A 12,292-nucleotide genomic window follows, 5' to 3' on the forward strand; every position below is an offset into this window, starting at 1 on the left:
TTGAAGAGATTGTTAGAGAGTCTTGAAACCTTGGTCCATACCCGTCTGTAACACCATCTACTTATAGCCAGTCTACTAACACAGGCTACTCACGTGGGCTTATGCTTATAAGTGCCATAAATCATTTACTAACCCATTAGAAATTATTGATCTATGCAGCCTTAATGCAGTGAGACCCAATCCAGACACTATGACAGGTGACTGACACTTCATTTCCACACCCACACTGAGCCAGGCTCTTGCAATTTGGTACATAAGTACAGGAAGATATCCCATGCACCAACTTGACCTCTGATGACCTCTGATGGAAGGGCAATTTCAGGACCCCTTTGAGCTACAGTCTGGAGATCTGGAACACACTGTCCCTATGGGAGATGTCCCCAAAGTAACCTGTGATACTGGCTGGCACTGTGGCACGCCATCAGTGTCATGAGTACATCAGTTATGTCCATTCTTTCCAGCTGGGACCCATATTGGGCAGGCTGCTGTAAGGTACTCTGAAGTGCACAGCTCTATCGATAAAATTTTGGCCAAAAACTTCACTAAAGGTGAGTGAGCGTGTGGCAGCCATGGCCACCCAAAGCTCAATGTCAGCATCATTGATATGAATTGGTGAAGTGCTGACAGCGGTCCTGCCAGGCTGGGGCTCCAAACAGGTTCTTAAAACACCCAGAGCTAGCTGGGAACAACAGTATTCCGGGTGGATTGTAAGCACCTACATTACAATGCGTCTAAACCTGAATGTGGCACACTGAAAATAAGCCAGTCAGATGGCTTTGGATTGGGATCAGTCTCTTTCCTGCTTCGGAAGAGGCATGGATGGGGCTGGAGAACTAGGGGAATGAGAGGGTGGTTGTGACACGGAGCCCCATTGGTGCTAGCTGGCAAAAGGCTCGCTGTTCTTCCAAGCAACTCCTGTCTCAGACCTGGCAAACTCACTACACCTAATACACCACTTTCATGGTATTTATCCATAAAGGATAGCAGGTCTCCAATGAAAGCTGGTCACTTATCAATACTCATTGTGAGATGTGTGTACGGTTGTATTTAAGGAATAATGTAACTATATTGAAAATTATGCCCTTATGGTCTTGGAGGGAGAGTGAAGCAGCAGGGGATCCTATGTCTTGGTGATGGCCATTCAAGCAAGAAGGAATTGTCACCCCTCTCTGGCTAGGTAGTTGTGTAATGTATTGCTCAGTTGTCTACCACTGCAGCAACCCAGAAAAGTCGATGGAAAACCATCAAAGATAACGATAAAGATCAAAACCACCTGGAAGTGAGAAGGAACAATATGACAACAAGGGGATGGCCTTGTCTATGAATAAAGATAAAAGACTGATTCAGTATATCACCGGGTGGAGAAAGACACTCTATATCCATTCACTGAGGAGACACCTGGACAAACAGGGGTACTTCATGAAAGACTGGGTCATGGCTCCTTGGGGCCAGCAAACGCTGTGAAAGTCTGAACTTTGGGGGTGAGAAACTACGCTATTAGCTAAGAAAAGGCACTCCCCTCCCCCAGCCTGGGTGACACCGACATCAGCCCAGCACGCTCCCACATCCTTCGGTGACTCTGGCACAGCCTCTGGGCTCTTGCTCAGCATCCCGCCAGCCACTCTCAGGGCTGAAGCGCGTCATGCGTGTCTCTGGAATCCTGCTCTCCCTTCAGCCCAGGGACAGATCACACTTGAAATGCTGCACCAATGCGGCTGTCCCACTGTCGCACTTTAGTGGGGACGCTCCGGCACCAACAGGAGAGTGTCTCCCATCGCAGGTTCTCCGCCTTCCCCAGAGGCAGGAGCTAGGTCACGGGAGGAGCTGACCCAGCGCTGTCTGCACCGGGGGATACCTCGCTCGGGGGCAGAGGGGGGGAGATTTTCACACCTCTGAGCGACACAGTCATACCACTCTCAGCCTGTAGTGTAGACCTGGCCTCAAATGACTGGGAAGGGTCACTGGGAAGCAAGGGCCCCTGCAGGCCATGTGAACCCTGGAAAGGCTGTCACATGGCCTGAGTGGGGTGTAGCTTGTGCTAGGGACAGCAGGACGGTGGGGACCTGCAGCTGACAGCGCCAGCCCCTCACAAGCAGAGGGAACACCCTCCCTGAGTGCTGGGCCTGTCTCTCAGATGGCCCAGCAGAGAAAGAAAAGGTCCAGCAGGGTCTCAGCCACCTGCTGGCCAAGGGCAGATACCACAGGTGAGCAGGCAGCAGCAAGGTGCGGGGCAGTGCCCTGGGGAGAAGCACAGTGCCATTAGCTAGCTGCACAGATCCTGCAAAGGGGCCTCTCCCAGGCCAGCTCCAGTGCCCATCTTTCAAACAGCCTCTGGCTAGAAGGGGTCCCCCCAGTGCCCCAGACAGGCCCCTCCCAGCCTTCTCCTGCCCAGGGAGGGCTCCTTCTGAGGCTGCAGGTCCCCCCCAGCGTGCCATGCCTCTTGCTGCACCTTCCACTCTACCCTTCCAGGGCACACAGCTCCCTGGCGAGGACATGCACTGGCTGGTAATGTGTGACCACGCTCCTTTTTGCCTTGTCCCTGGAGGGGGGCTTTGGAAATGACTGTTGTGCACTGGATGCATTTCCACTGAATGTCCAGGCTGATCCCCAACATCGTCTCTCTCAGGACTCACCTCCTCCCCTTCCCACACCGCGTGTTTAACAGCAGAAATAACATGACACTTGCCCTCTCTCCCACTGTCTGCCTTCCCAGCCTGCAGCAGAGAGAGCTTGCTTTGGTATGGGGGAGGCGATGAGACCCGATGCAAGGGGCTCTCTTTGTAAAGAAAAGAAGTTATTGAGGAAAAGCGAAGGGCACCAAAATGAGGTTTGTGTTTCACCCTGAATGGGGCTGGTTCTGCTGAACCAAAAGGGGGCGAAGACACCAAAGCACTTTACAAGGGATTTCTGAAGGATTTGCTGCTTCCCAGAGGCGCAGCCCCGCTGGCTGGGATGTGCAGCTCTCTGGCAGCACACAACAAGGCTACGCAGTGCTTTAGGACAGGAAACAAATATCCTAACTAGAGGGGAAACGCAGGCAGGCAGAACAGCTCCATCCCAGCTAGAGTCTGGCAGACAAATCCACAGGACAGTCAGTGACTCAGCCAGGCCAAGTCGTCTGGAGCAGGCAGCACCCACAGCCCGGTGCCCTCAACTCTCTGCTGGGCACTGGTTCATTTGTGATGGAGCATGCCCAGCACTTCACTGACAGCCTGCACTTCACGCAGCACAGGGCTAACACAGCCCCAGTGCCCCCCTCCTCCAGAGCTCGCCCCAGCTCTGCCCAGGAAAGGAGATCCCTTCCCCAAGGACTGGGCGCATCGAACCAGCCCTGCAGGCTCAGGGAGCCGGATTGCAGAATCCCAGCACTGCTCAAGGAGATGGGAGGTCACGGATTCAGCCTACAGCACAGCAGCCTAACTGGCCTGTCCAAACCACTTATAAGCACCAAGCCCCTTGTGCGACTGCCACGTCCCACAGGGAGGGGGGCCATGGTACTGGCCAAGGTCCAGGACACATCAGGCTGCAGTTCTAGTTTGGATGGAAGGCTCCCCTCTCCCCCTGATCTGTGTCCTGCTCCAAGGTGTCTGCCATTTAGCAACGAGCCCCTGCCATCCTGCAGCAGGTGGGGGTGTGCTCTGCCCGTCACTCAGCAGGAGCTCAGCAAAGCCATCCCACACTGAGAGCCCATCACAGGGCACTGTCCCCTGGCCCTTGTCTGCACCCTCTGGCGGCCGCTCCTTGCACAGTTACTAACCTGGTCCCTGGAGAAGGCTGTAAAGAGAGTCAGGTGCCCGCTCTTCACCAGCTCCTGCCATTCAGTCCTGCAGTAAAAGTCCTTGGATTTCTGGCGGCAGCCAAAAAATAAATAGTTCCCTGCAGAGAAATCAAAGGGGAACATTGGAGTGAGCAGAGCTCCCCAAGGACTCGACTCTGAGCGGAGACACAGCCAGCCTCCCCAACAGTGCGGGGAGGGGAGCAAACGTCAGGAGCCAGCCATGGAGGGCACTGGGCCCAGCCCTACAGGGCAGCCTACGAGATGCTCCAGAGGAGGCCCCGTCCAAAGCAGAACCATGCAGGAAATTGCCCAGGACTGGCTTTGGCCTACATGAACTGTTCGCTTTCATCCTTAATCCCAGGGGCTGTCTGTGGAGACAACAGGGCCCAGCATGCAATGCTCGCACTCCAGTCAAACCCTTGGGGCTCAAAAGGAAGCCTGCTGGGACCCGTGGACTCCATGGACTGCCGGTCAGACACAGGCAGCTCTGAGCACGTACAGCAGCTCTGTGTCAGATATTGGCCCTTGCTCTGGCCTGCGCTGTTCTTTGCCATGGGACATAGGATAATTGACCAGCCCCCTTCTCCGAAGGGCCCAATACCAGGAGCCCCCAACCCCCAGCTCGAGGGCCACCCACCAGGGATTCCCCCAAGTCTCCAAGGTTCTGCCCCCCACCCACAGCCTGAAGGGACATCAGAACTGCCCCTTCCTGGGCAGAGCATAGACCCTCCAATCTGAGGGGGGCCCCCCTCTTCCCATGGGGCCCATGTACCAGAGACCCGCCTCACAGGGCCTGAACTCCAGAGACACCACTTGTCCCACCCTGCTCCAGAGGCCTGGCTGCTGTCCCAGGGACACAGTCCAATAGTGCAGCCAGGGCCTTGTGCAGTCGCTATGTCCCCACGGACAATTTATTCTGGTCCACTTCTTGTACCCGATCTCCTGAGCCACACCCCTCCCCCTTGCCTTGGGCGCACCCCTTGGCAGCAAGGAGGGGGCCTGCAGGAATCATTCCCAGGCGAGCTCCTCACCCTTCCTGCCATGTGCAACGCGCTCTTGTATGGCTGCTCTGAAGGGTGCCACTCCCGTGCCAGGGCCAATCATGATTATGGGGGTGTCTGGCTCTGCAGGGAACTTCATTCCTCCCCTCTTCACCCACAGAGGCACCTGGACATCCCCTGCAAAAGGAACAGGCTAGGTACAGTCATGCCTCAACCACAGCAGGCCCTAGAACTGCAATTGCAATGTAAGTGACAGGCGTCCGCCGAGCAGAGCACTGCCCTGGGGGCAGCTCGGCCCTGTGCCAGCCAACCATTATCCTGCGCTATAGGGAGAAGTACAGATGGAGCAGAGAAGGAAGCAGCAAACGGCACGTTATGGGCCCGAGGAACCCGCTAATTGCTGCAGCCCTGTGGGCACGCTCAGAGCGTTTGGGGAGATGGACTAAATATGACCCCATCGTTCTTCCATCCATAGAGCCAAATCTTTATTGTTCTACCAGGCGCTGGAGTGAACCCCAGAGACCATGCCAGCAGGTAGCAGCACCAGAGCCAGCTCCTCGCACAGACCTGGCCCCGGTGGACGGGAGGGGCCATGCTGGAGAATTGGTCACCCCGAGGATGGCATTCGGGGCGGCAGGATTGACCTCGGTGAGAGCTGCGTGGGAAGGTCCAGCTACCCTGACAGATGGATGACTTCCTGCCCCGCACCTCCTCCTTGGGGATCCCCGTGAGGGAGCAGAGGGCCACGCCCCTAGGGAGGGAGAGATGGACAAGGGTGATGCATTTAAAGGAAACACTTGCCTGCCCAGTGTCAGTGCAGGACCCTGGAGGCTGGACTCAGCACTTGTTCTGCAGGAGGGTTCGGAAGAGGGAGAGGAGCTCGGGTCCTTAGGGTGGGGACAGTCAAAGAGAGGCTGCGTGCCAAGGGGAAAGCAGGGCAGTGGGTCACTGTTCACAAAGTACCATGAAGAAGAGGGAGGCAGTGCGTCTGGCCTCTCGCCAAGCTAACCCATGCCCAACTCCATGCAGGTTCTCTCTGACACAGAAGGGGGCATGCCCATAGCCTAGGAGCAGTGGAGCACCCAGAGCTCTGCCTGTGATATCGAATGACGAGTTACCTTGCTGAGGGTTGAGGGATGCCAGCCAGGTAGAGCAGAGGCCACGTCGGGGTTTGCTGAGACGAGTCTTGTACTGCACCACAGCCAGGAGGATCTGGAGTCTGTTGGGGAGAGCCTGGGGGAAGAAAGGTGCAATGTGAAACAGTGGCCCAAGCCAGAGCAGCCTGGGTGCTGGGCTGAGCAGAGTCAGCCAGGCCCTCCCGACTAACACCATGGAAGACCAGGGCAAAGCCCCTCAAAGGGCACCTAGCCCAGCCAGAGATGAGTACGGGGGAGATGGTGCAGAACCAGAGGGACTGACGGGCTCTGCTGATGCGGTAGGAGATGGGACACGGGAGCGGCTGGAGCACTGGTTTGCAGGAGGGGGCCAGTGGTCAGACTGGGGAGGCAGTTCCTGGGCCCTGTGCTCTCCCCACGCGGTATGTACTTCCTAGCCTGAGGCTGCCATTTTGACAGCAGAACAGGGAATCCCTCCTTTCAAAGTTCCGCTGTGACACCCCTGACTGGCCAGCTCCCTGCACGCACAGGGCGCCTCGGATGCAGGAGAGAGTCCCAGGAGAAGCCCTCTCGACACAGCTAGACCGAGGAGACTTGCCAGCCCCGAAGGCTTAAGAACCCCAGGACGGAAGGGAAAAGCCAACTGGCTACTGGGCAACTCTTCAGCTCATCTTCACGCCCTCGCTCACCCCACGGGACAGGCTCCTTAGTCCCATCTACTGGTGGCAACAGGCAGCCACTACACCCACTGCCTTACCTGAACCATGCTGGCAATAGGGTACCACTGTCACACCCACAGCCAGAGGCAGGGCGGCCCAACAGTCCCCACGTGCGGCATGCCCAGTCCAGACACCCCTCACCTCAACGCAGCCTTCTGTCCATAGGGCAGGGGAAATAGCAGGGCCCATCCCTTTGGCTACATTCAACGCCAAAGCTCCTGTGGCTCCCAGGGGCGCAGGAGTGAGGAAACATGAGTGGCCAGAGAGGGAGGTTGGTGCCCCAAAGAATTAGCCATTCAACAGTCCCCACAGCAAGGGGCGGAGCCTGCGAGAGTTGTGGATGTCTGCAGGATACAGGAGCAGACAGCTCCTTCCTCTCTGGGCACTGTTGGGGTCCCGAGCGAAGAGCCTTCTCGAGGCAGTGAGTTGTTAGTCCTAGCCCCAGCAACCTACGTGGGAGAACAGGCATGCTGGAGCTGCTTACCAGCATGGAGGAGGCGATGGAAAAGGCACGGGGCTGGATCCGGGGGATGATGTCCAGCAGGTAGTCAACTGGAACAGCACAAGCGGTGTGAGGGAAATCGCAGAGGACCTGGAAACACCAAAGAGATGTGAGAAAGGAGGACAGGACCAGGGAGATGGTCTGCCCTTTCTTCGGGATGGGCCCATGGAGAGAAACCCCTAAACCTGGCAGAAGCAGCCCTTTACTCAGCTGTCCAGTGCCGGCAATGACACAGATGGCATATGCCCAACACCCCTTCTACACAGGAAGGAATGTTGACAAACTGGAGAGGGTTCAGAGAAGAGCCACGAGAATGATACGAGGATTAGAAAACCTACCTTAGAGTGACACTCAAGGAGCTCAGTTTATTTAGCTTAACCAGTCAATAAGTACCTAACTGGGGAACAAATATTTAATAATGGGCTCTTCGATCTAGCAGAGAAAGGTGTAACACGGCCCAGTGTCTGGAAGTTGAAGCTGGACAAATTCAGACTAGAACGAAGACAGACGTTTTTAACAGTGGGAATAATTAACCTTTGGAACAACTCACCAATGGTCGTGGTAGAGTCCCCATCACTGGCTATTTTTATATCAAGGTTGGATGTTTGTCTAACTGGTCTGCTCTAGGGATGACTGTGGGGCAGGTCTCTGGCCTGTGCGATGCAGGGGTCAGACGAGATGATCACAACGGTCCCTTCCGGCCTGGGAGTCTCTGACTCTACGCACTGCTACCACTCAGTTCTCCTGGAAGGCAACCTGGGAGCGGGGCAGCCTGCAGCCGCACCCTCAGCACTGGTAGGTCCTCCCAATGTGCTTGTGCTCTGCCCCCCTCCACACCAGAGCCCTCCGTGGGCTCCCGGCCTTGCCTCGTTCACAGAGCGCTCTGCACCGAGGAAAGGGCACCTGGGACTGTGGAGAGCGCTATGTACAGGACACAGTTTCAGCACTGGGGCATGCAAGCCCAACCTTGCTGCTGGTGTCTAGGGCTTCCTGGCCAAACAGTCTAAGCCCATAAAGAAGGTTCTTTTCTTGCCCTTCCTCCCCCGCATTAAAAAACTGGGAAATTCCATCGAAAAAAATATGTGTGAAGGGAACAGCAAAGTTGCAAATTAAGTCCAAGTCAGGGAATGTCCAGGTCACGGTGCCTTTGTACGTGAGCATTTACAGCGTGTGCATTACACCCCGGGTCTTTCAGCACAGGACCACGTGCATTGCACAGTTCCCTGTCCTCGTTCAGTGCCCAGCTAGGACAGTGTGAGGTGAAGGAGATGGGACTCCTCGTGAAAGAGCCCTTAGCCCTCCAGGAGGATAGGGAAGTGGGGCTGGGGTCTGTGCGAGGGATGAGAGGAGCAGGGGGGGAAGTAATCACGTGCAAGGAGGGCACAGCCTAATCCTCCCCCACACTAGGAGAACCCCCACCACTTTCTCTTTGTTTCCTCAACTTCCCACCCCTCCACTTGCCCCCCAGCTCATCCTACCGCACCCCTCTGCAACCCTCCGTGGCCTCCAAGGGCTGCCTGGGACTCTGCTCTTGGCTGTTACGGGGACTGCGCCAGAGTCACACTTCTCCGCAAGGGCCGACCTGCTGCCCATCCAGGGCAACGCTGGAGCAGGCACATGGCCCTTACTGACCCTCGCTGTAAAATATCTGTGCTTTGCTTCATCTCCATTTGCCCAGCTTCAGGGAGAGGGGCAAGGCCAAGCAGAGCCAAGAACTCAGTGCAGCTCCCTACAGAAAGTCCCCACTCTCCCCGGCAGGTTCCTCCAGCTGCCCTACCTCCAGGGTGGTCCTGCGGGGCCGGCTGCAGTAGCTGCAGAGCTCCTCCTGGCCCTGCGCAGAGCTGAATTCCTGCAGCTTCTCACGCTCCAGTTCGTTTGGCGAGAACCAGGACAAGAGCTCGAAGAAAGAGCGACGGGGAACACAGGAAATGTCCAGGTAGCAGGCAACCAGGTGCTGGATGGTGCATGGCTGCGGCAAGTGGGCAGGAAGGGGGGTTCCTGCAAGGGAAGGGATGAGGCCAAGAGAGCTCTGGAGGCTGGCGCTGACCCAAGTAAGGGGCAAGAAGCCTGGCTGCACAGCTGCCCAAGGAGCTCCCCCACACCCCGCCTAGGGCTGCCTCAGGCTTCGCTTCCGCTCAGAGTCCGACTGGAGCAGGAGAGGCTCTGCAATAGCAGAAGGCAGGTACGACGCAGCGTGGGAGTGACGCTGCAGCCAGCTGAAGTGGATTCTGTTGTTTCTAGGGGAGGCCAAAGCAAGAGTAACTGAGTCACCCCAGCAAATGGATTTGCCAGCACATGGGGGAGTTCAGTCGAGTCGAACCCAGTGGAAGCTCCCCAGGACAGGTGATTTACCTGAGCTGTAACTGGTGCTTTGAGCTGTGGGTGCAGAGGTGTGCTGTACTCGGGTGCGTTTACACATAGTGCAGGAAGAGTCTAAGACGTTTTTCCTACAGCAGCATCTGTTAGGGCAACAGGTGCTTTGTGTCTCCCAAGGCTATTTAAGGGTGGCACCAACCCAACCCCCCTCAGTTCTTTCCCTCGAGAGAGGCAGACTAGACCTATGAAGAGGGATGGGGCGTGGGTCGTGGAACACACGTCTGCATCCACAGCTCAAAGAACAACAGCGGCAGGGAAACCATCTCCGGCTCTCCATTCCCTAGGTGCAGGTACACCTGAGTGCGATGCACATTTGCAACCGCTTGAGCAACCGGCCACAGCATTGTCCCTGCCAGCCTGAGGAGTCCTCACTGCTCTCCTCCCCTGGTCACCCGCGCGGCCACCACTTCCCACCCCATACCCGTTTGGCCCATAGCCTGAGATGGGGGAGGCTGGGAGTGCTGCAGAGAAGCGTGGGTGCTGACCCACAGTAACAGTGATTTTCTTAGCGGTCTTCTGTTTGTGGATCTCACTCCCAATGCGCGGGCACCTCTGGGATGTGAGAGGTGAATCTTTGACCAGCAGGGCCTGTTGGCCTGAGACCTGCACATCCTTGTGCCCCGCCCGCCTGGGGGCTTGTAGGGCAGAGCAGCCCTGCCTGTCTCTTAGTCCCCTTGCTAGTTCAGAACCTTAGCAAAGATGGACGATGAAAGGAGCAGGGCTGGCGGGGTGGCTGGGGGGCCACACGGACAAACCACCTCAAGCAGTACAGCTACTGGAAGATCTGTCTCCTTCCAAGTTTCTGTCCGGGTGGGTCCCCGCTTGTGGTGGGGGACCTACCCAACCAACCGGCGGTAGCAAGGACTGCAGACCTGCTCTCCTGAGGCTAGATCTGGGCGATAATGTATTGTAAAAGTCTGCGCTGGGTTCTGCATAGAGTCTAGCCCTCTGGAACAGCTTCCCAACAGGAGGTGTGGGGGGGGTGGACAAAGAATTAATTAGCTTCAAGAGAAAGCTGGACAAGTGTCTGAGTGGATTGTACGATGGGGTTGCTTGTGATGGTGGGGGGGGGAGGGCTCAAACCAGAAGGGACCTGGCTGCTATGTCTTATGTACCTAAAACTCATGCATCAGGTCTTCAGCTGGGGGATGCTCCCCTCCCCACCCTGTACTCTGGGGTTTGGTTTCTTTCCTCTGAAACACCAGGGCTGGCCTGGCTGGAGATGGAACACTGGGCGGGGAGGGCCAGGGCTCAGAGGTGGCACGTTCTCTCTCTCAGGTGATTGGCCGGCTGGATCTTGCTCACCTGCCTGGGGCCTGGCTGATTGCCCTATGTAGGCTCAGGAAGGAGTCTTCCCCCAGCTCAGATTGGCAGTGATCTCAGGGGTGCTCACCTTTCTCTGCAGTGCATGTGTGCAGGGCACTGCCAGGATTATCTCACTTAATCATTTCCCTGACACTGGTACACCTGAGTCCCTCCTGTTCGCTGCCTCTGGGCTGTGACGCTTTGGTCTCATTGCGGCTGCTGGGGGTAGTGTGCAGGTGCTGGTGGCCTGTCACGCACAGGAGGTCAGAACAGACGAGCCTGGGACCCCTGCTGGCCTTACAGACTCCCAGGACAGGCGCGCTCCTGAGGCAAGCTGAAGAGACTGGCCGGGCTCCAGCTGCTTGGGCTCTGACTTCTGACCACTAGGAGAAGAGCTGCACTAAGCACATGGCAATGGGCCGGGCTGGCCGGGGCGGGTCTCGGGGCGCGTGGCAATGGGCCGGGCTGGCCGGGACGGGTCTCGGGGCGCGTGGCAATGGGCCGGGCTGGCCGGGACGGGTCTCGGGGTGGGTGGCAATGGGCCGGGCTGGCCGGGGCGGGTCTTGGGGCGGGTGGCAATGGGCCGGGCTGGCCGAGGCGGTCTCGGGGAGCGTGGCAATGGGCCGGGCTGGGTCTTGGGGAGGAGATGGGCTGGGCTGGCCTCGGGGAGGAGATGGACCAGCCCAGTGCTGATTTCTGGGGCTCTTATGAAAGACAAAGGAGGAAGACTAGCTCCTGGGGTCTCACCGGAGGAGCCACTGGTGCCCGCTGGGGCTGAAGTGCTAGACCAGAGGGGTAGTCTGGGCTGGTCCCCTAGTGATGCCGCTGGGGCAGTCCTGGGCCCTTGGGAGGGACGTGTCTGGGTGTTCCTGCGGCCCCCACACTGAACCCCTGGAGCTGACACAGGCGGTAAAGCGAGGAGCCCCCCGACGGGTCAGCTCTGAGGAGAGGCAGCTGTGATGCTGAGGTGGAGCCCAGAGCTCCGTCTCACCGCCCCGGTGCAAGGGGGAACTGAGGGGCCCGCTCTGCCTGTCATGCCCTGAGGAGAGGGGAGGGCGAGGACGCAGGCTGGACACTGCTGGTCAAATCCCAATCTCACACTTCTGCAGTGGGACCACACGGCCAGCGCTCTCACGAGACAGAGCTGAACAGTCCATCCATCAGTGGCTGACTAGCTCTCCTGCAATCTCCCAGGCTCCAAAGCTCAAGAGAGCAGAGACGGGAGCTGGAGCAGAGCCGCCGAACGGGCGGCCCCAGCCTGGCACGGAGAGGAAGGAGCAGGGGGTGGGGAGCGTACCGGGTTCAGAGGGCTTCAGCACAAAGCATCTCTCTGGATCCAGGCGCAGAAGCTGGCAGAACTGCTGCACGTCCTCGGGGGCGTTCCGGGGCTGGACCATCAGCACGTCTCCTGCCCGGTACCTGCAGGGCATGCAGCACACATGCCAGCTCCCGCCCTGCACAGCCAACCGCAGCAGAGGGAGGGCAGGGAAGGGAGC

The 12,292-nt window shown here is 57.7% G+C and overlaps 1 protein-coding gene across 4 annotated transcripts in view; it reads right to left on the bottom strand.

Moving 5' to 3' along the window:
* The window catches only part of NDOR1 (NADPH dependent diflavin oxidoreductase 1), a 44,120-nt gene that overhangs the window by 13,808 nt on the left and 18,020 nt on the right, over positions 1-12,292 (bottom strand). For 3 of the 4 annotated variants that reach the window (XM_077835685.1, XM_077835687.1, XM_077835686.1), the window contains exons 8-13: positions 12,094-12,215; positions 8,893-9,113; positions 7,098-7,205; positions 5,898-6,012; positions 4,810-4,956; positions 3,758-3,876 (exon numbers count right to left, since the gene is read on the bottom strand). In XM_077835685.1, the coding sequence (XP_077691811.1) occupies positions 3,758-3,876; positions 4,810-4,956; positions 5,898-6,012; positions 7,098-7,205; positions 8,893-9,113; positions 12,094-12,215 (832 nt within the window). The remainder of the gene's footprint in view (positions 1-3,757; positions 3,877-4,809; positions 4,957-5,897; positions 6,013-7,097; positions 7,206-8,892; positions 9,114-12,093; positions 12,216-12,292) is intronic. The other variant, XM_077835689.1, reaches the window with a different exon arrangement.

Source organism: Eretmochelys imbricata, chromosome 16 (assembly GCF_965152235.1).
Source record: "Eretmochelys imbricata isolate rEreImb1 chromosome 16, rEreImb1.hap1, whole genome shotgun sequence".
Taxonomy (NCBI): Eukaryota; Metazoa; Chordata; order Testudines; family Cheloniidae; genus Eretmochelys; species Eretmochelys imbricata.